The sequence below is a fragment of the Nyctereutes procyonoides genome, unplaced genomic scaffold (genome assembly GCF_905146905.1).
Source record: "Nyctereutes procyonoides isolate TBG_1078 unplaced genomic scaffold, NYPRO_anot_genome, whole genome shotgun sequence".
Taxonomy (NCBI): Eukaryota; Metazoa; Chordata; class Mammalia; order Carnivora; family Canidae; genus Nyctereutes; species Nyctereutes procyonoides.
In genome coordinates, this window is record NW_026575025.1 from 5257509 (window position 1) to 5278461 (window position 20953).

At 64.9% G+C, this 20953-nt stretch overlaps 3 protein-coding genes across 4 annotated transcripts in view; all 3 read left to right on the top strand.

Moving 5' to 3' along the window:
- Positions 1-1632: 1632 nt before the first annotated feature.
- Positions 1633-7517, top strand: SYT8 (synaptotagmin 8). Of its 2 annotated transcripts, XM_055308604.1 has the most exons (9): positions 1633-2005; positions 5005-5114; positions 5218-5396; positions 5844-5933; positions 6059-6226; positions 6317-6484; positions 6765-6870; positions 6966-7099; positions 7204-7517. In XM_055308604.1, the coding sequence occupies exons 1-9, from the start codon at positions 1710-1712 to the stop codon at positions 7435-7437; spliced, it is 1485 nt and encodes a 494-aa protein (XP_055164579.1). In that variant the 5' UTR covers positions 1633-1709; the 3' UTR covers positions 7438-7517. The 2 variants fall into 2 exon arrangements, with proteins under 2 accessions (XP_055164579.1, XP_055164580.1); XM_055308605.1 differs by lacking the exon at positions 5844-5933.
- Positions 7518-10258: 2741 nt separating this feature from the next.
- TNNI2 (troponin I2, fast skeletal type) lies at positions 10259-11370 on the top strand (the record flags this gene model as incomplete). The annotated part of the gene is made up of 5 exons (XM_055313850.1): positions 10259-10327; positions 10426-10554; positions 10678-10767; positions 10871-11047; positions 11176-11370. Coding segments are annotated over 5 exons (561 nt in total), but the record flags the coding sequence as incomplete, so codon positions are not given.
- An 8519-nt stretch (positions 11371-19889) lies between these two features.
- Positions 19890-20953, top strand: part of LSP1 (lymphocyte specific protein 1) — a 37963-nt gene continuing 36899 nt past the window's right edge. The window contains exon 1 of the mRNA XM_055313264.1: positions 19890-20008. Coding sequence (XP_055169239.1) covers positions 19941-20008 — 68 coding nt within the window. The 5' untranslated portion in view covers positions 19890-19940. The remainder of the gene's footprint in view (positions 20009-20953) is intronic.

Here is a 20953-nt window from a genome sequence, read left to right on the forward strand (position 1 = left end):
TGATGCCTGGGTCGCAGAGGATCCCAGCGTTCGACACGGGGCTTTGGTAGATGGATTCCATGCTCTGCCCATGCGGTCGGACGACGAGGTAGGCGTCCCGTCAATTTCCCGGCGAGCAAGGAGTCAACTCCCAGATACTCTGCAGAGTGGGGTTTGTGTCCCCCAGGAACCCAGGCTTACAGAAGGCACAGGGACCCCCAGAGGGAGTGAGGAAGCTCTAGGAACTCGCACCTCAGAGCGGGTGTTCAGGGACGTGGGGCCGAGTGGAGCGCAGGCTCCCGGAGACTCAGATGATGGGGTCCGGGCTCCCTGGAGAAAGAGGGCATGGAGAGCCTGACCCAGAGCACCAGGGCACACGCAGGCTGAGAGCCGCGGGGGACCCCACGCCGCACAGGGCCGTGGCAAGTGGAGCACCCCAGGGCTAGGCAGAGTGGGGGTGCAGCCGCCGGGGTCAGCGCGGGCAGGGTGCACACGTGCTGTCCTGGCACGTCTCACGGTTCTGTGCCAGCAGCTCCCGGCTACCGCGAGCCAGCGTTTGCCATGAGTTCCAACCTCAAACATTCCCCAGGCAACCTCAAAGGAAGCACCCCCGTCCAGGAGCCCCGCCAGGGCCTCCGTGTGGCTGCTGGCTGCCAAGCCGCCGTCTCGGGGGCCGCGGGGCTGGCCGGGGGCTGCCAGTTCTGTTTGGTTTTCCCCTTCCTGCCCTGGAACCTCAGACGCCCGTCTCGCCATGGAGGCGCCCGTATCCTGGGAAAGGCACAAAGACGGTACAGTGGGGCTGGGGAGAGCCGCGCGGGGCACATGGGCTCAGTGCACACCACGGCCCCACAGCACATGCGGCCCGCACTGCCTCTGGCCCCCAAAGCACGGGTGCCCGCCTGCCCCCCAACGCCCGGCTCCTGGTCCCCAAGATGTTGGCCGCTTCTCCCAAATCCTTGTCCCTGGGTAGGACTCGGAGAAAGAGCCGAGCCCCATACAAGGGGACATGTCCCCAGAGCCACAAGGGGCCAGGCACGCCTGCTTCCCACCTGCTGTGTCCCCTCCGGAAGTCCTGCTCGACCAGCCCTGCTGGCGGCCCCAGTGTCACCCGCTCTCCTGTTAAGCATTAACCAGCTCCGTGTCTGGCCGCAGCAGGAATGGGTTCAGAGAGACACCCTGGCCAGGGAGGGCCACCCTGGGCTGGGCCCAGGGAGGGAGCTGAGCTGGAGTGACCAGACCTGACGAACCGGCCAGAGTCAGCAGAGGCTGAGATCACGGGCCTGGCTGGGTCCTCCAAAGCAAGAGGCGCAGGGGGAGGTGGGCAAGGTCTCCAGGCCTGCTGGCCCAACAGGAACCGAGACCTCTGGGGATGGGGCCAGCCGGCCAGAGGCAGAGACAGGGATGGAGTGACCTCCAGAAGGTTCTCTGGGTTCCAGAAGCCTGTGCACTGGCGGAGCCAGGCAGGCTCAGATAGTCGCCTGGTGATGCACCGCCCGGCCGGCCTTGCCCAGCACACACAGCCCACGTCCTGTCCGGCCACGTCCCGTCCGTATGCTTGGTTCCAGCAGCACTGGAAAGCTATGCTCCTCCAAACCCAGTCCTGGTGACTCAGTGCACGCCCCTTGGGGTGTAGAACCTTTTCAATGCAAGTCCAGCCTGAACTTCCTCCTGCCACCCCTCCCAGTGTCCTGCCCAAATAGGCCATAACTCCCTCTCATGAGGCCTCTGGGATGACCGAAGGGACCCCAGGGTCCCTGGAGGTGGCCCTGGAGGTCCCGGAGCCTGGACGCCTGTGTCCGGGTCTCAGAAGGGACCCTCCTCCCACGGGACTTCCCTGGTTCCTGAGGGCCAGCAGCTCTGGCGCTGAGGTGGGGCTCCCCGAAGCCCTGCCTCTCACCCCCGCCCCCCATTCAAGACTCTCTCATTCACTGGAGGCCTGGCTGCTGCTCCAAGTGCAGCCCTTGCGTGCCCGGGGTAGACAGAAAGGCCTGGAGGCCCGGCTGGCTGCAGGAAGTGCAGGTGGCAGGTGAGAGTGTGCTACACCTGGGGGGCTCCCACCCCAACCCCTGGGGGAGCTCTGCTCTTCTCCGGGAGAAGGACCCACAGAAACCCACTCCCATAGTACAACTGAGTCTAGTTAGACAGAAGATGAAAGGGGGCGGTTGGCTTGGCTTTCAAGGGTGCCAGGCCCCTGGCTGACGTGGAGCCCCTCTGCCTGGGAGAACCGGGGTTCCTGAGTGGGAGAGGCCGGGGTGGGGGGAGTCTAGCACAAACCACTAAGTAGGTTGGGTTGGAGGGCAAGGAATGACCTGGAGGGCTTCCTGGAGGAGGTGGGCTCACGGAGGCCTTGAAGGGTGAGTAGGATGGGGATGGGAGGGAGGGACCCTTACAGCGAGACCAGAGGGGTCAGTGCAGGGAGGTGGCTGGGAGGCCGCGCTGCCCCGCAGGAGCCACATGGCTGCATCTGCACAGTGGCAGGAGGGAGCGCCCTGCGGCAGGTGTCTGGGGCAGGGAGTCCCCTGATGAGGGACGCCGGCTCCCTTTCCTGGGACAAAGATCCTTGGTGCTAGAGGGATGTCCCCGCGGGGCCACAGAAATTGGAGCTGAGGTGGCCCCGGAAAGCTGTAGGCAGGATGGTTCCTGCCCCCCACCCCCTCCCCCCCACCGCCCCAGGCAGCCGCAGACCGGGAGAGCCGCTCAGCCACTGCTGCAGGAGACCGGGCAGTGGGCACAGAGCCCCCCCCCCAGAGCCGCCCCGGGGCTATCTGCCTGCTGGTTCCCCATTCCTGGAGCGATCTGGGGAGCCACCTGCGGCCTGGGCCCAGCGGAGCCATGGGCGCCACCTGGTGGCAGCATGTCTACCTGAACCTTCACCACCATGGGGACCTGGCGGTCCTGAGGGACCCTGTGCCTCGTCCCCAGGCTTTGGGTTCCCGCGGCGCTTGTGGGCAGCACTCTCAGCATCCTGGGGCCCTCGGGGCCTGCTCTCAGGCATGTCCTGGGGTCCCCCTTCACTGGGATGGCCCAGGAATCCCGGCAGGCCTGCAGCACCAAATCTCCGTGAGTCAGTGCCTGCCCAGGCTGCCACCCAGGGGCAGGGGAGAGGCACACACAGGCACAGGCACCCTTGCCTGTGCACATACGCATGCCCATCCACAGTATGGACAGGTATGCACACGCATGCACGCACACACACAGATTCTGTGCTGACGTCGTACCTGGTATTCTCAACTGTAAAAGTCTCCAGTGAAGCTATTTTAATTCCAGAACACACACGGGCTCTGACGTTTCAGAAAGTCATGGTTGCTTGTAACTTCCACGTGGGAGCTGGGGGCTCTGAATCTGGCCTCCAGCGTCCTGCTGCAGGGACCTGCAGGACTTCCATGAGCCTCCTCCCCCCCCACCCCCCGGCCACCCGCTGTCCCCCGGGGCCCTCCACCTGCCACCACAGGATGCTGAGCAGACCTGAGTGTCCTTCTGAGGATGGGGGCATAGAGGCGGCGGCCTGTGGGTGTCCCTGAACACCTGCACCGGGCAGGGGCTCACCCAAAGGAAACCCAAGCAGCATGGGCTCCATCGTTTGCAGAGCCCGCGCAGAAAACGTGCAGTCTTTTGTTTAAAATGGTTCGAATTTCAAGACAGCGACGGTGGACATTACACCAGGCCTGGGCCTTGTCTCTGAGGGCGCTTTCCTCCTGCATGCGGGGCCTTGACATCTCTTCCTGGGGCTGTGGCTCCCTGGCCCCCTGCTCCTCTCCTGGCTGTCACCTTCGGGCCAAAGACCCCACAGGGAGGATGTGCACACAGCCCTCTGAGGGGTGATAGAGCCCGGCCTGGGAGCAGGACTCCTGGGCATTCTCTGAGCTAAAGCTCCTCCAACGAACTGCTGTTGGCCCAGCCTTTCTCTCCCCATGTGGGGGGCAGACCCAATATCCCGTTATTCCTGGAGGGAGTGGCCTGCCCCAGGCCCCTGGGTCGAGGGGTAGCAGGCTCTTGTGGATGAAGAGGAGGAGCCCCCAGTAGGAGGAACTGTGACCTTGGCTCTCCAGAGAAGGGGAGGCCAGGAGGAGCTGAGCCTTGGGGGTGGGGGGGGTCCTGTTCCTGTGGGTCTGGGGTCCCAGCACACCCCCACTGTGGCATCCGGCCCCCTGCTCAGAATCCCAAGTCCCTGCTGTGGGTGGGAGCAGCCAGCCTGGCCAGGTGTGCTCCCGTCCCGGGCCCCAGGCAGGTAGGCTGCACCAGGCCCGCCCTCCTTCCCACCAGCAAGAAGGGTGGCAGGTCGGCAGGTGGGCAGGTCTGGGCAGCTGGCTGCTGAGTCAGTTTGCAAGGAATGTTCTGGCCTCTCCCAACTTCACCCTGTCCCCACCTGCCCCCACCTCACCCTGCTCCCCAGGCGCTGCTGGCGCGGCGCCCGTGCCGGGGAAGCATCTTCAGCCCAGGCTTGCTTGGACAAGCTCTCCCCAGCAGCCCACCCCCACTCCTCCCCCTACGTGCCCCTATGACCCCAGCAGAGCCCCTGGCCCCTCAGAACCCCCATCTCCACGCTCCCCTGTCATTCCCGGGCCAGGGGCTGCCATGTGTGAACAGGCTCCACCTGTGTGGCTCCACCCGTGTGACCGACAAACCATGGCGGGCCTGAGGTCAGGGCCCGGGACGAGTCGGGGCCCTTGGTGACAGCCCCCAGGCAGGGCCTAGGGCCTGGGGGAGAGGCCCGGAAGGAGGGGGCTTCCTGGAGGAGGAGGCTCCCTAATGAGAAGGCCTGGCCTGCTTGGCTGGGGCTGGGGGCCGGGGGCTGGGGAGGTGGCCAGGAGGCTGGGCCTGTGGCAGCCAAGCCGGGACTTTGGCCAGAGCCCAGCGCCTCCCTCCCCTTGGCTCCGCTCAGAGACCTTGCCCCTGGCCACCCCGCACTGCCTCCCTGCCCGGGCAGACCCCGGGCCTGCTGTCGCTGGGCAGATGGGGCAGTGGGCCGGGGACCGAGGGGCCATCCCCAGAGGTGAGCTGGCCACCTTGGCTGTCTGTTCCCAGCCAGCAGGGAGGGGAGATGGGGCGCCCCCCAGGTCCCCACAGTACCCCGGCCCCGGAGGGCACCTCAGCTGTAACTGGGCTCATTTTGGACCTCATCTCTGGGCTCCACTGTGAGTTGTGGGACCCCCTGGGAGGGGTGTGGGGACGGCGGGCCCAGTGGGGCAGCTGCTGCCCACAGAGGCATCTTGGCTCCATCTCTACGCCCACCCCCAGGGCCCCGCTGGGCGCTCATTGCTCTTGCTGTGGCTGCTGGTGTCCTCACGGTTTCCTGCCTCCTTTGTGTCATTTGCTGCTGCTGCCGCCGGCGTCACCATGGTCACAGGAAGAAGCCCAGGGACAGAGAGGCCATGGGCCTGAGCAGTCCCCAAGGCACCACCACCAGCGCCCACCTGGTGAGGAGTTGGGCACCGGCGCTCCCCAGTGCCAAGCTCCGGGCTCAGCAGTCCCAGAAGGCAGCTCAGAAACCAGCCTCGGGGGCTCAGGTTGGCCCAGGACGGTCGGGGGGGGGGGGGCGAGCTCAGCCCCCAGCCATGGTCTGGTCTGACCAGGAGCAGAGGCAGGGAGGGACCTCCTGGCCGGGAAGTGGTGGGCAAAGGTAAGAGGGAGGCAGGTGGGACCAAGGCTTGGAGGCCCTGAGTGCCAGCCCCAGGGGTCAGTCCACGGGCCATGGGAAGCTACAGGAGGCTCTTGAGAAAGGCAGTGGTGCAAGAGATGGATCTGGGGAGATCCTGGAGGCCCTGAGCTGGGAATGTGAGTCTCTGTGTGGCCCAGCTGGGGACATGGCACTGCTGCCCGGGCCTCCCATCAGCATGGGGCATGTTTCCCTACCGACACTCCAGGTGCAGCCGGATGTGGACAGTTTGGAGGGGGGCCCCCAGCACTGGGGGTGCCTGCAGCTCTCCCTAGAGTATGACTTCGGAAGCCAGGAGGTGTGGGGCCCCCTTGACTGGCCCAGAGGGTCTGCTGGTGTCCGGAGGGGTGTTGGGTGCCGGGCAGGCACTGGATGCGGGGCTGACTGAGGAGGGCCCCTGGCTGAGCCACTTCTGGCTCCCAGGTCAGAGTGGGCCTCAAGCAGGCCACAGACCTGAGGGCCTGGGGCTCTGGCAGCACGGCGGATCCGTACACTCGCGTCAGCCTCTCTACCCAGGCAGGACACAGGCACGAGACAAAGGTGCACCACGGTACGCTCTGCCCCATGTTCCAGGAGACCTGCTGCTTCCACGTGCGTCTGGGCTGGGAGGGCCGGAGGGGGGGAAGCCTGGGCCAGGGTCCGTGGAGGGGACAGGGTGTCCAGCTCACAGCCTGCCCGCAGGTGCCACAGGAAGAGCTGTCCCAGACCACCCTGCAGGTGCAGGTGCTGAGCTTTAAGCGGTTTTCTACCCACGAGCCGCTGGGCGAGCTCAGCCTGCCACTGGGCACCATGGACCTGCACCACGTTCTGGAGCACTGGTACCAGCTGGGCCCACCGGGCACTGTGGAGGTGAGGCCACTGACTGCCCGGCTCTGGCTGGCCTGGTCCTGGCCTGTGTGTCTCAGGGGAGACTGAGCCCCCCTCACCTCCTGCACCCAGAGCCCCCCACTACTGTCTGTACCCCAAGTCCCCTCCCCTTCTGTACCCTGAGCCCCCCTCACCTCCCGCAGCCTGAGCCCCTCCTCATCACCTGCACCCTGAGCATCCCTATCACTGCCTGCACCCCTTTTCACCACCTGCACTCTGAGCACTGTCCCCCCTCACCCTGAGAACCCCCTACCACCTGCAGCCTGAGGCGTGGGGGGTGCTGTGCTTCTCGCTCCAGTACATGCCCAGCTCAGGCCGGCTGACCGTGGTCGTGCTGGAGGCCCGAGGCCTGAGCCCAGGCCTGGCAGGTGAGAGCCATACCTGCCCCCACACCCGCATGAAGAGGGGGCCCTGAGCTCGGCCCTCACACCGGGGACACCTCTGATCCCTTTCACCTGCCCAGTCCCCTACGTGAAGGTCCAGCTCATGCTGAACCAGAGAAAGTGGAAGAAGAGAAGGACATCGGTTAGGAAGGGCACAGCCTCCCCTTACTTCAACGAGGCTTTCTCCTTCCTGGTGCCCTTTAGCCAGATCCAGGTGGGCTGCCTGGAGGAAGGGGTGGGTGGGACACCCCCTCCCTTGGGGCCAAACTGACAGCTGTCTCTCTCTTCCTGCATGCCCCCTGTCCTGCCCCGGCCTAGAGCGTGGATCTGGTGCTGGCTGTCTGGGCCCGGGGCCCACAGTTTCGGGCTGAGTGTGTGGGCAAGGTCCTGCTCGGCGCCCGTGCCTCTGGGCAGCCCCTGCAGCACTGGGCAGACATGCTGGCCCATGCCCGGCGGCCTGTTGCCCAGTGGCACCACCTGCAGCTCGCCGGGGAGGTGGACCGAGCCCTGGCCCTGAAATCCCGCCTACGCCTGCCCATGCCCGGCTCCTGAACGCACCCCTGGGCTGAAGTGTGGGTACTGTCCAGGCTGCCCCGGGGGGCAACTCCGCTGTAATAAATGCTTGCTCTTGCTGTGGCTGCCTGTGTTTCCGGAGCCCTTAGGGACATGCAGGAGGGTCATCATTGCTGTGGGGGGAGGACTGTCTCCAGCCTCAGCCACAGATCCTCTGACCCCTTGGTGGAGTGAAGGAGTCCCCTCAAGCCCCACCAACCGGAGGGTGTGAAGAGGTGGTGAGCCCTCTTTGTCTGTGGGGCTGCAGGGTCAGGGACGGCGTGCTGGGTGGCAGGCTGCAGCCGGCCCCGCGGGGACCCAGGGGATAATCAGGAGGTATCCTGGGGGTGGTGACAGTACAGGGAAAGGACCCCAACCCAAGGGGCCGCTGCAGCCCCCACAGGGCCCCAAACCTTCCAGCAGCTGCGGGCTGCTGTGAGGCCTCCTCTTGCGGACGGCAGGGGGCAGTAGACGTCTTCAGAAGTCACCTCGGGCCTTGGGGGCTCAGCCCTGGCCAGGAATGCAGCTCTAATCCCCACACATCTGGACGGCTTTAGCTCCCCCTGACCCTCCCCACGGCCCGTGAGGCCGGCAGGGCTGGGGCCACGCACCCCCAGCTCAGAGGATGCCAAGTCATGGTTGTCCGGATGTCTCTGCTGGGTGGGGGCCCCGGGCTGGGGGCGCAGGCCCGGGCCGGGGTGAGAAGGGCAGCAGCGCCGGGCCTGCCCGGGCAGCCAGGCAGGCCCCAGGCCCCTCGGGTCAGGGAGAGGTTCCCAGGCGGGTGGTGCCGCCATCCCCGGGTTGAAGGACGGGTTCCGAGTGAGCCAGGAACCACCCCAGGGCAGGGTGTTCCGGCCGGTTGCACGTCCAGGCACCCTCCCTCCTGCTCCCAGGAGGACCGGATCTCAGCCGGGGGAGGGCTGCCCCCACTCGGAGGCCCTGGCCACCGCCATGGGCCATGTTTGGGGGTTCAAGCCTTGCCCCGGAGCTGGGGCTGGCTTGGAGAAAGGACAGGACGTGGCCGGCTCATGTCTGGGGCACCTGGCCCGGCTAAGAGGCAGCAGTGAGCTGCGGGGGGCTGCTCCCAGCACACCCCCCCCCCACCCCGCCCCCTGGAAGCAGAGGGAAAACTGAGGAGTGGCCCCGGGCTCAGGACCTGAGTGACCTCTCAGCCGACCTCGAGCTTTTGCCCTGCAGTGGCCCAGCAAGGCCATGTACAGCTGACCCTGGGCTCCTTGCAAGAACAAGGGAGGCTTCTCGAACATGTCACTGAGCTCTAAATAGAGCAGCCCAGCCTCGGCACCCCCCCCCCCCCACCAAGACTTCTTGGACGGGACGACAGCACGCGGCTGGGCCGGGCCGGGCGGCCTGGGCAGGTGGGGAGGCCCCTGTGCCCCCATTGGTCTGAGGAGGGCTCCATGCCCTTTCTGAGCAGGGGCCCAGCCTGGGGAGGCCATTTATACCCCTCCCCCTGGGCCCACCAGCCCAACTTGCCGCTGCCGGCCTGACCTCGCTCCCGGCCCTGCTGCCCAGACACTAGGTGAGGCCAGCCCGGCCAGCCCAGGCCGAGGACAGGCACTCCTTGAGCTAGCTCCCAGGACGACCCAGGGTGGGGTCCTGGGGGTTGGGGGCCGCCTCTAGCAGCCCTCTCCGGGGGGGTGGCTTCCATGGAGCCTGGAGCCAGATGGCGATGCATTGGGAGGTGGCTGGGGTGGGGGGTGGCCAGGGATTGTGGACAGCCTCCAGATCACCAGTCCTCCCTTCTGGGTGGGACACAGGGAGGAGATCTGATGGGTCGAGGGACCCCAGGCCAAAACGGGGAGCACTTTCTTGCATGCACTTGGGCCCAAAGCCGAAGGAGCAGAGCTAAAAATAGTGGGAAGGCTCTCGTGGCCACCTGTGCTGGCCCGTCCTGCCCCCCCGGGACAGCTGCAACAACCCGGGCCCTGCCTGGGACATTTTAGGAACACTTTCTCCTCTTCTTACCCTGGGAATCCCAAGACAGTGCCTCCAAGGAGGTCAGAGCTGGGGGCAGAGCAATAGGCAGAGGGCTGGGGCCAGGGTGGCCCCCACCTGGATAACCAGCGTCCAGGGCAGGATGGGCCGTGGCCCTCACACCCATGCCTTTTCTCTCCCACAGGCTCTAAGCCCAGGACTTCAGGATGGGGGAGTAAGTGCAGCCCAAAGCTGGGGGGCCCCTGCTGTCCCCACCCTCCCCACCAGGCAGGGGTCTCTGCAGTTCCCCGGCTGGCTCTGACCACCCCCCACTCCCTCATCATACTGTCCCATCTATGTCCCTAACCTGTCTCTTTTCTCCCCTTACCCCCCCTGCCTCCCCGGGACAGTGAGGAGGTGAGTACTTGCTGGGGGGGCATGAAACACAGAGGGGATGGGACCCCCCTGACTTGGGATAGGTTAGAGGTTAGAGCACAGGGGCAGCTGCCCAGCCCTCCCCCGTGAGAGTGCCCCACCCAGCCACCCAGACTCAATGAAACAGGAAGTGGCTACCCATGTCTCACAGGGCAGGGGATGTGGGGCTGGGGCCAGGTCACCAGAATCGCTTCTTCTTTCCGAGGCTGCCCCCCACCTCCTGGGCCCTGCAGGGATCCCCTGCCCCTCCCCCTGCCCCTGAGGTACCGTCCCTTTTCCACCCCCCTGAGCCTTTGAGCCTCACCCACCTCCTGGTCACAAGTGTCCTGGGCCTGGTCCCCCAGCAGGACCTTGGGACCCCCCGGTTCAGTTGTCTCCAGGCAGGGTCCACAGGCCTGGTGGAGCAAGTGTGGAGGGATGTGGGGGTGCGAGGGACCCCAACTAGCTCTGACTCTGCTTCCTGCCCTCTCCCCTGCAGAAACGCAACAGGGCCATCACGGCCCGGAGACAGCACCTGAAGGTAGGTGCTCCCTGGAGAGGGCCATCCCAGGGTGCCAGTGGGACTGGGCCACCACAGTCCCTCACCGCCTGCCCCCCCGCCGCTCCCTGCCCCTCTAGAGTGTCATGCTCCAGATTGCCGCCCAGGAGCTGGAGAAAGAAGAGAGTCGCCGTGAGTCTGAGAAGCAGAACTACCTGTCTGAGCACTGCCCGCCTCTGCACCTGCCCGGCTCCATGTCCGAAGTGCAGGTACCCTCCCCGAGCGGTGCTCTGGCCTGCTGCCTCAGTTTCCCCTTTGGTCAAGAGGGCCGGTAGGGTAGGTGGAGGTCAGGTGGACAGCTGCCCCACCCCACCTGCTGCCCCCACCCCCAGGAGCTCTGCAAACAGCTGCACGCCAAGATCGACGCAGCCGAGGAGGAGAAGTATGACATGGAAGTGAGGGTTCAGAAGAGCACCAAGGAGGTAAGCAGGCATGGGGTGGGCGTGGACGGGTGAGGGGCTCTCCGGACCAGCAGGGGGCCCTGCTGCCACTGCCACCCACCCAGCCCTAACCTCTGCCCCGCAGCTGGAGGACATGAACCAGAAGCTGTTCGACCTGAGAGGCAAGTTCAAGAGGCCCCCGTTGAGGAGGGTGCGCATGTCTGCCGACGCGATGCTCAAGGCGCTGCTGGGCTCCAAGCACAAGGTGTGCATGGACCTGAGGGCCAACCTGAAGCAGGTCAAGAAGGAGGACACCGAGAAGGTACGCGGCGCCTCCCCAGCCCACTGGTCAGACCCCCACCACGGCTGGGCTCTGGGCCCCGGGAGGGGGAAACTGAGGCCAAGGGCGGCCTGCAGTGCCTTCCTAAGCCCTATCGCACCTGTCCCCAGGAGCGGGACCTGCGTGACGTGGGTGACTGGCGGAAGAACATTGAGGAGAAGTCTGGCATGGAGGGCAGGAAGAAGATGTTCGAGACTGAGTCCTAGGCTACTTGCCACCCTCTTGCTCGGTGCGGCACTCCCCCCGCAGAGGGAGGGAGGGCAGGGCTCGTCTCAGTGGTTAATAAAGGATTCCAATCCCTGTGACTGGTCTGGTCTGGTCCTGCCCAGCCTCACGGCCCACAGATGGCCTCCAGGCACCCAGCAAACAGCAGCGTGCTGGGGACAGCCTGGGGTAAGGGCAGCGGGGAGGCTGCAGGCCATGCTGGGGGCGGGGCACTCGCAGGACTGGAATCCACCAGCCTGCACCTGGGGCCATGCAGTATGGTCTGAGCTGAGTGCTCAGCTCCCCGGGTGTCCCCCAATGCTTGCCCTGACCACACCCAACCTGGTGGGCCTGGATGCAGATGGCCTGCGTCCCATCGAAGTGAGAGTTCTGGAGAGGAGATCATCTGTACATTGCATGATCATCCTAAGGGGGTCTGCCAGGTCCAGAGACCCTGTCCATCTGACATGATTCCAGGCCAGGGGCCAGGGCAGGCATGACCCCGCCATGCACTGTGAGCAGCTCCCATTCCTCCCACAGGGGGTGCAGTCCCAGGTCAGGCAGCTCTCCCAGGGTGGCTTGTGACCACGGAGCAATGACACGCTCTGAGCTGGGGTCCACATTCCCTCCTGGCAATAGGTGGGGTCCAAGCTCCCTCCTGGCAATAGGTGACAGGCCAACATGACCCCCCAGCAGGCCCATGGGTGGGGGGTTTGCATTGGCTTCCACTCCTCCCCAAGGCCTTGGTCCGCCTCACACGTCAAGGGACGATGTCCCTGACAGGCCCTGATGAGGATTGCTGCAGCAAGGCCACGGGAATGACATGGTGACCTGCCAGGGTTCCTCCACTCCCATCTTTGGAGGGGCGCTCAGGGAGGCCAGGCTGCCTGCCCTACCCTCGCCCAGGGACATGCCAGTGGCCGGACATGGGAAGGGTAGTTGCTCTGGGCCGTCGGTCGCCTCGAAGACCACATCAGCCTGCCCTGCAACCTTGCCCATCTGCTCCCAGGCCCCCTGCAGCTCAGGGACCTAGGTCCATCCTTTCAGGAGGAGGAAGGGTCTCCTCGGAGACCCTGAAGCTTGGGGTCCAGCCTAGCCCATCCCTGGGCCCCTGCTCCCAGAGGCAGGGTAGAGAGAACCCAGGGATGTTCCGGGCTGGGGTGCATCTGGTGCGGGGCCAACAGTGGGAATTTAAGGAACAGGTTTTTGTGGCTGGATAGAGTGATCGAGGTGGTGCCCCATCACAGACCTGACAAAGTGACCCGGGCAGCCGTCCAGGGGCCGTGCTCACCGGGAGAGGGAGGCAGGGACCCTGGGGCCCTGGCTCCCACAAGACTCAGCTCACTGTGTTTGGGAAGACTCATTGCATGGAGAAATGATTTTTTTTTTTTGAGTCAAGGAAACGTCAAACATAAAATTCCAGGTAGAGACCCTCCAGCGTGGGTGTCTGAGCAGGGCCAGGTGGTCCATGTGGGTTTGGATGGGAAGGGGATCTGTGGGTGTCTGTTACTCTCTAATGAAGACGGGATTGAGCTAGTGAGGCGGTGGGGGACCAGACCACCAAGCATCAGCACGGCCGCCCTGGTGCCCCAGGCAGAAGGGCCTGCAGATGCACAGCCTCGGGCAACGGGGCTTCCTGCTGCCCTGAGTGGCGGGGATTTCTGCCGAGCGAGCACGTGGCCCAGCACCTGGCCCTCAGTGAGGGCTCTGCATTCTAGAAAGATCCCATGGGGTGGGGAACAGGCAGTGTGAAGTGAGGCTGGAGGTGGGAGGGGGCTTAGGAACCAGGGCCACCTCCTGGGAGGGAGGGAGGGTAGTGGTGGATGGGGAGACATCTAAGAGGCCGAGTTCCCTCACTTGGTGGATGGATGGGGCAGATGGGACGCCCAGGCCCAGGCCCAGGCTGTTCTCCAGGGAGGGGGGCTCAGAGCCGGGGCCTGGTAGCGGGGGCTGGCTCTCGGCTGTGGGTTTGTGGGGTGCCAGGGTCTGGGTTGCAGATGGGGTTCTGGGTACAGGTACTGATGCCCTGATGATGAGGACCAGGACGATGGGCAGGTGGGTGGGAGGATCACGCTGTTGCTGGAGGTGGGCTGCCCAGGAAGGACCCCCCAAAGGGAGGAGGAGGGCGGCAAAGGTCAGGAGACCTGGCTCGCCCTGTGGGTGATGCAGGGTGGAGACGCAGCCCCAGAAAAACCCTGGGGGGACCTTGGCCGGACTGTGACCAGTGAGGTGGGGCGGGGGGGGGACCTCGACAGGTGGCCCTGGAATCATAGTGCTGAAGGGCATGGGTGAGCCAGGTGGGTGTGTGCGCACCTGTGTGGGGTGGTTCGGGCCCACAGCCCCTTCTGCGTCTGCTGGCCCTGAGGAGCGTCCAGGCCTTGGTCTCTGACACCGTCCCGCACAGAGGGCTTTGTGGGGGAGGGCCTGAGCTCAGCAATGATATTTGAGGGAGCAGGTGAGAAGGATGCAGAGCGGAAGGTGCGACAGAAGCGGAGTTTTGTGCCAAAAAGATTGCGCCGCCGGCGGGCAGGACACCCCCGCACCGCCTCCAGGAAGCCGGCCAGGCACGCGGTCCTCGGGTGCCCAGGAGCCAGGCGGGTGAGTCGGTAGGTGAGGGTGTGGGTCTCCTTTGTACTGTTCTTATCCTCAAAACTTTTCTGTAAGTTTGAAACACTTTCTACAATGTGAAACTTCTCTTTGACCTTCCACACAATGAAATTCTTGAGCAACCATGAGAACAGATGACATGGGATGTGGAGACGTGGGCGTGGCCCACGCGCGGAGGCAGGGACCACAGGGCTGGCCCGCGGGGACAGGGGTATGGCAGCGGGGGTGAGGGGGCTGCCCCAGGACATGGGGATGGACAGTGGCGGTGCCCCCGTGGAGCTGGAAGGACTGGGACTGGCCCGGCTCAGGGGCTTCCCAAGAGGGGACACGACTCAGTGGGGCTTCCCGGCCCCCTTCATCTCCAGCCCCGCAGGCCAAGGGGAAGCCCGAGTGGGGCCCTGGGGCCAGAGTTCCTCTGTGAGTGAGCGAACGTCCGCCTCGCCTCCTCCGCAGCCCAACCCTCTCCCCAGCCCGCCGTGCCCCGCCCCTGCGACCTCCTCTCTGTGGTCCCTGAGCCCACGCTCTGTCTGGGCCCAGATCTCCCTTTGCCCCCAGTGGGGACTCCCCGCCCCCCCCTCCCGACTCCTCCTGACAGGCTGCTGGGCTCAGTTTCCCCCACTATACAGCTGGAGAAGAGAGCATCCACCCCACAGGAGCCAGGTGGGGAGGGACCCGTGGCTCGTCTCCAGGCTCACAGACACCAGCTGCCTCAGCACCCGGCCTGGAAGCATCCCTGGGCTGTCCCTCGGCTGCCCCCACCCCACCCTCAGGTCTCCTTGATGTCACCTCCTCCAAGAAGGCTTCTGTGAGTCCTTGGCCCCCAGGGCCTGGCATGTCTGGGCCTGGGCATCCATTACCAGAGGGGAGGGGACAGGAGTCTGGGTGTCCACTGCCCAAGCCATGTACCTCTGCTCCCCTGGCTTCCCGCTACCATGAGTGGTGGGGCCCCCCCTCAGCCACACTGGCTGCCAGCAATGTCCTTCCTGGATGCAGAGCCTTTGTCCCGAGAAGGGGTCTCGCCCACAGGAAGACCCTCCAGACAGCTTTGCCCACCGTGCCCACCTGTGGTCACCTGGGACCCTCCACCTCTGAATCCCTCAAGGTCAGCCTTGGGAAAGGGCCCCCGGCCCTGCACCCACCCCTCACTTGGGAGGGGATTTCCGGCAATTGCAGGTGCAGACACATGCCAGCCCACCCTCCCTGCTGACCCCTAACCCCACCCGCCAGGTCCCTCCAGGATCCTCTCACCCCAGTGACCTGGGCCTGCCTTTGCCAAGTCAGAACCCAGTGCCTGTCACCCCTTCCCACAGTGGCCACAGCCCAGGGGCACGTATGCTGAGTGGTGACGCTCCCGCCCTCACCTGGCCCCAGGGGCCCCAGCTCTGGGATCTCACCTTCCCTGACCTGGTCCCCAGCTGTCAGATGGGAGAAGGAGACACCTGCCTCACTGAGGCTGGGTGAGGAGGGACATGGCTTGGTGTCCCCAATCCCCAACCTGTCTGCCCCCAGCTCCCTTTCAGACTCCCCGTCTCCATCCATCCCCAGGCTGCACCTGTAGCCTCTTCCTCGTGCTCCTCACACCAGGACTCCAGGACCCAGCTCGCTGTGATGGAAGGAAGGGGACAGAGCCACCCCAGGCAGCCCCACAACAAACCCGCCTCATGTCTGTGGAAGCCCCCGGTGATTCGTCTGCAGGATGCTGGAGTGGGGGAAAGACATCCCGTCCCCCCACGACCCCTGCCTGTGTGAGCCCAGCGCGTTCATACCGCTGGCCCTGGACACCTTCGCTTGGCCTTCCTGCAGCGCCTCCAGCCCGGGGCATCCATGTCCCGAATCGTGTCCCACCCAGACTTTCCCTGCTTCATGCCCGAGCTGGTTGACCAACCCCCCGGACCCCCAGGGCATCCTGGGCGCCCTGACTTCTCGCTGCCTTGCCCCGCATCCTGGAGATGGCAGGCAGGAGCTGGCTGGCTTGCCTACAACGTGCTGCCCTTTCCCTCCTGAACTCAAGTCTTGGGGGCCAGTGAGGATCTGACCCTGAGCTCCTGTTGGCGTGTGTGCCCAGCCTGGCCCCTGGACCTCCTAGGCTCTCTCCCAGTCTCCCCGGCCCTCCCCACCCCTCCCCTGCCAGCAGGGACTGTGGGGTACTAAAACAGCTGCAGAGCCTCCTCCCCACCCACAATGGCCCCAGGGTTGGACTAAAGTGAAGGTGGAGCCCCTGAGGTCCCCCTTCCCCAAGTAACAGATCCCCGTGGCCACAGATGCTCACTGTCCCTGTCCTGGAGGCCAAGGCCCGAGGTCCAGCTGCAGGCAGATGGGGTCCTCCTGGGGCCTCTCTGCGTGTGTATGGACTGTTGTGCTCTCCTTGGGTCCTCACAGGGTCGGCTCTATGCGTGTCTGTATCCTGATCACTCTTCTGTAGGGATCCCGGGCACCCTGGATCAGGGCCACCCTGGTGAGCCCATGTGACCTCGATCACCTGCGAAGCCCTCAGCTCCTGTGCGGCTGGCCGTGCCCCCAGGCCTGAACATGTAGAGGAGCCCACGACACTCTCCTCTCCACATGGTCATATTTATTTACCCGCTCAGTGTTCTTTCCTGAACCCTCAAAGCACCCTTCCCACTGCCCCGTGTGCCAACCTGCAGTGCCAGCTGCCCTGATCATCCCCAATCCTGCTGCCCAGCCTTTCCAAACAGCCCATGGTTTGACCTCTGCCACCTGCCACCTGGCCCTGGACGCTGGCATGTGGTGACACTTCTTCACCCACAGTGGCTTGAGCTCAGGCCTCAAGGGCCTTGTCTCACCCCTGTGCTCTGCTGGGATGCCGATTCCGACCTATCAGTTGTCCATTTCTGGCCTGACCTGTTCTGCATGTTGACCCTTCCCCATTCTTGACCACTCCTCGCTCCTCTGTCCACCCTCCTATGCCCTCCCTCGTGTCTTCTCACCCAGTGTCACTGAAGCGAGTGGTCCTGACCCTCCTTTCCTCAGGGACCCATTGCCCCTGGGCCTTCCAGGCCACCTTGCCCATGGACCCAGCTGCCCCTAGACAGTGGCCTTGGCGTCTCACCAACAGCATGGAGTCACTGAAGCCCCCAGGTCCTTCTGTGCTGCCTGCCCTGCACAGACCCCCCTCCTGGCCTGGCTCTCAGGGCCCCGTGCTCCTTGGCTCAGCACCTGTGGTGCGAGATGTCCGCCTGGCACACACCCTGCTGCCCACAGAGCTTGCTCCAGCCTTGGATCGGCTTGTGGCTTCACTTGATCATGCCCTGGGTCACTTGTGTCACTGGACACTGCACCAGATTGGGAGGCATGAGGATGGATGGGACAAGATCTCCATCCTCTCTACACCACCCTCTTGTGGTTCTGAACGATGCCAAGGGGACAAACGATGGAGCATCTGTGTCTTGGGCAGACCATCTCCTCGGAGGGCACGTGCAGTTCTGCCAGTCTGGATGGACGCTGGGTCCCCATGTTCGTGCCCACTGGTCCGGGCCAAGTGGAGATGAGGGCCAGGTGAGGTGCTGCCTGTGAAGGGAGGCATGGGAGGCCCAGTGGGTGCTACCAGGAAGAAGGCCAAGGGCAGCAGGGTGACCCAGGATTCTGGGGGAGCTGCGGAGCTCAGGGCCAGAGCTGGAGCTCAGACTGTGGGCCAGATGACTGTCTACCAGTGCTGACTTCTATGCCCTCTGCCATTTGTGGGGTGCAGGGGGAAGGCCTGGGTGACCCTGGGGAGGAAGCGGCAGTGTCTGAGCCCCTGCGGCACCCTGTGCACCCCCAGGCCCCACCTGGTGCTCCTGGAAAAGGGAGCTGCCTCCTGCCCTTTGCCCCCAGCAGGTGGTGGGGAGGCAGGGGCTGGGTGGCTGTCTGGAGTCGCAAGGCCAGAGCAGAAATGGATTGTCCCCCACCCCAGTCCCCGAGGCTGGAAGCCCCAGCTCCAGGTGCAGGCAGGTGGGTCCCTTCTGAAGCACTGAGGTAGAGTCTGTTCCGGTCCATCCCCCGCTGCTGGTGACTTCCTGGTTTCTTGGAGGGGCTCCCTGGCTTGTAGCCGCACCCCTGCTTCCACCTCCGTGCTCACCTGCTCACCTTGCCTCTCCCTGTGAGGGAGTCTGACTCAAATCTCCATAAGGACACCACCACATAGGGTGAGGCCCCCCTCATGACTTCACCTGCAAGGACCTTCTTCCCAAGTCGAGGCCTATTCTGAGGTCCTGGGGGCCAGGGGGTCCCCCTAGGAGTTTGGCCCCAGCAGGGGGGTCGGGCTTCCCTGGGTCTGTGGGGTGGGGGTAGGCGGGGGGAGGGCGGCACGCTCCCGGGGCTGGGGGGGCAGGGTCACACGTGCCAAGTGTCTGAGAGGAGATTAAACAGGCAGGTGGGCAGGTGAGGCCAGGCCTCAGAGGCCAATCAAGGCAGAGCTGGACTCGTGGACCTGGAAGAGCCTGCACCTGCTTTCAAGCACCTGTTTCCCTTGTGAGATTCTTTATAAGTTTTGGCCCAGAGGCCCCACATCTTCCTTTCATCCCAGGCTCCATGAGTCTAGGCGCTGGTCCAGCTTTCAGGCAGCAAATGGCAGGGTCGGGAAGCCACATGTTGGGGTGCCCGCCTCCACCTGCCCTCACCCACCTGGCAAGGCCCCTACATTCCCCATCTGGGGTGTGGGGCCAACCTCACTGCAGGCCACAGGAAGGGACCTCGACAGTGGGGGACTCCTGGCACAGCCTGTGTCCCTGGGGATGCTGGCCAGGATGTTGAGGTCCAGCCCCCATGCAGATGGACATCCAGCTACCACATCTTCATCCAGGTTGGAAAGCGAGTGACCCCTGGAAACACCAGAGGGGACAGGAGAGGCCTCAGGCTGAGAGGTCCCTGGGGACTCTGTGGGTTTACCTGTGTGGCCCTGGGCCTGGCCTGGGTCTCAAGCCCTGCCCTGTAGTCCCTGGGGTGAGTAGGAAGCCCTCCTGGAGTGGGGTGTGAGGGGGCTCGCAGCCTCCCCATCATCTTACCCCCCAGGCGGGCCCCACCTGATGGATGCACCCTCTGGGGCCCTATCGCTGGTTCCACCACCCTTTGCCCGCAGTACTCTGCAAGTCCCTTCCAGCTGAATTTTTCAGGCCCTTGGCTGACCAGGGTGTGGCTGGATGGCCCAGTGCTCCCCCCTTCCTTTCTGGGGGCCCCAGGTCAGCTCAGCTTGCCAGAGAAGTGTGCAATGCCTCCACGGCTGGTTCTGGGTTCTGGCCCTCACTACCGCCCACCACCCCTCACTGACTTCTGAGCCCCTGGTCTGGGACCCCCAACAGCTGAGGACAGTGGCAGGTGGAAACGGCCTCCCTGGGGAGCTCCTGATTCCCCTGCCTCCAGTGCCTGGTGACACTGCCAGGTGTGGTGGGCCGCAAGCTCCCCGAATCTGGGGGTGAAGGGGTCAGGGGAAGGGCAGCAGAGTGCGAGGAGCCCAGCAGCTCAGGAAAGTAAAGGAAATGCAAAGAGAAGGTGTGGGGTGTGCAGCGTGGTGGGGGGCGGGTCCATTTCCCGCAGGTCCCCAGCTGTCTGTCCCTGAAGAGCTCAGACCAGCGAGGGGGGCCTGCAGTCGGTGCATCTACACTCTGCTCTGCAGGCACCCAGGACAGTCCATACAGGGAGGCCAAGATGCTTAAGGCAGAGACTTGGGACCAGAACTGGCCAGTGCTCATGGGGAGCCAGCCTTGCACAAAGAGGCTACCAGGCCAGGACTGTGGGGGATCCATGAAGTCCTGGGCGCTCCCCAACAGGCATCGGACACTGTCCCAGCCCCTGCACCCACCGCTGCCTTCTCAGGGCCCCTCTCTGTCACCCCTGCCCCTGCAACTTGCTTAACACTTCCTGATGGTTGGTTTTTTCTCTGCTCTTGCATCAACAAATTAAAAAACAACACCCCAACCTCAGCCCCAGTGTGCTTCAAACCTCAACCTGCAGCCGGAAGGGGGAAGTGAAACCCGGCTGGGGGTGGGGGCTCCGGGGCCAGCCGCCTGAGGAAGCACCCAGAGCCACAGGGCGCACGCACGGTGCGAATCGGCCCGACGCCAACCCAATGGCCGAGGCTCCGAGCCACCCCAGCTCTGAGGAGCAGGAAAAGCTGTTGGCGGAGAGCGATGCGGGGTAAGGGTCTGTTCGGGGTACACAGAAGTTGCTGCATTTACATGGGGGCCAGGGGGCGGGGGTCAGGAGCACTTAACCTGGCCGTGGATAGAGCCATGGGGGGACTCCGGGTGGCACAGGGGCCACAGGGGCCTTCCTGGGCCCCCATCTCACCGTGTGGGGAGTGGACGCCTCTGCAGCTGCGCTTGGGTGGGAGAGGCCAGCTTCGCCCACCAGTCCCCGGGACGCCTGGACACCTGATGCAGGGACTTGGATGGGGCCTTGGACAAGCAGGCCAGAGCTTTGAGGGCAGGAGGAGGGGAGGGGGGCGGGGAGGGGCCCGGGGCCAGGAGGACTGCCCAACAGGGGATGCTTCTCCCCAAGACCTTCAAAGTTTGTGCTTGAGGACAGGCGGGCTCCCTCCCCCAAGCTGCCTCTTCCCCACCCCTACCTCGGTGATGGAGGAGGCTGAGGATGCTGGCTGGTGCCTGTTCGGAGGTTGGAGATGGGATGCGAGGGGGCCATGGGCTGAGGCTGTGCCCTGGTAGGAAGGCCCACCTGTGCCGCCGCAGCCAGAGCCGGGCAGAGGGCCCGCGGAGCCGCCGCTGGGTGCCAGCCTGTGCAGGCACCGAGGAGGGCTGCTGGCGGGCGGGCGAGCGGCATCCCTGCTGAGCCAGGCTTGGGGGGTCTGACGGCTCCAGGGTGCAGATGCCAGGAGAGATGAGAGGCAGCATCTTTGGGACAGGTGGGGCTCCGATGGGGCAGAGCCATGTTCAGATGGGGGGGCAGGTGGGGGGTGGAGGCCCCCAGGCCTGGAGGACCATTGTTGGGGTTGCTGCCCAGGCAAGTGGAAGGGAAGGAGTAGGCGCCCCGGGCCAGAGCCACAAGCATGGAGATGAGGGCCCTGTGGGGACCGCTGTCACCTGCCCCAGAGCAGCTGCTGGACAGGCCTGGGGGGGCCATCAG

Coding starts and splice junctions, on each gene's coding strand:
- SYT8 (XM_055308604.1), top strand. CDS start 1,710: ATGACCGAAGGGACCCCAGGGTCCCTGGAGGTGGCCCTGGAGGTCCCG. Junction 5,934..6,058: donor ATGACTTCGGAAGCCAGGAG/GTGTGGGGCCCC, acceptor TCTGGCTCCCAG/GTCAGAGTGGGCCTCAAGCA. Junction 6,227..6,316: donor AGGAGACCTGCTGCTTCCAC/GTGCGTCTGGGC, acceptor GCCTGCCCGCAG/GTGCCACAGGAAGAGCTGTC.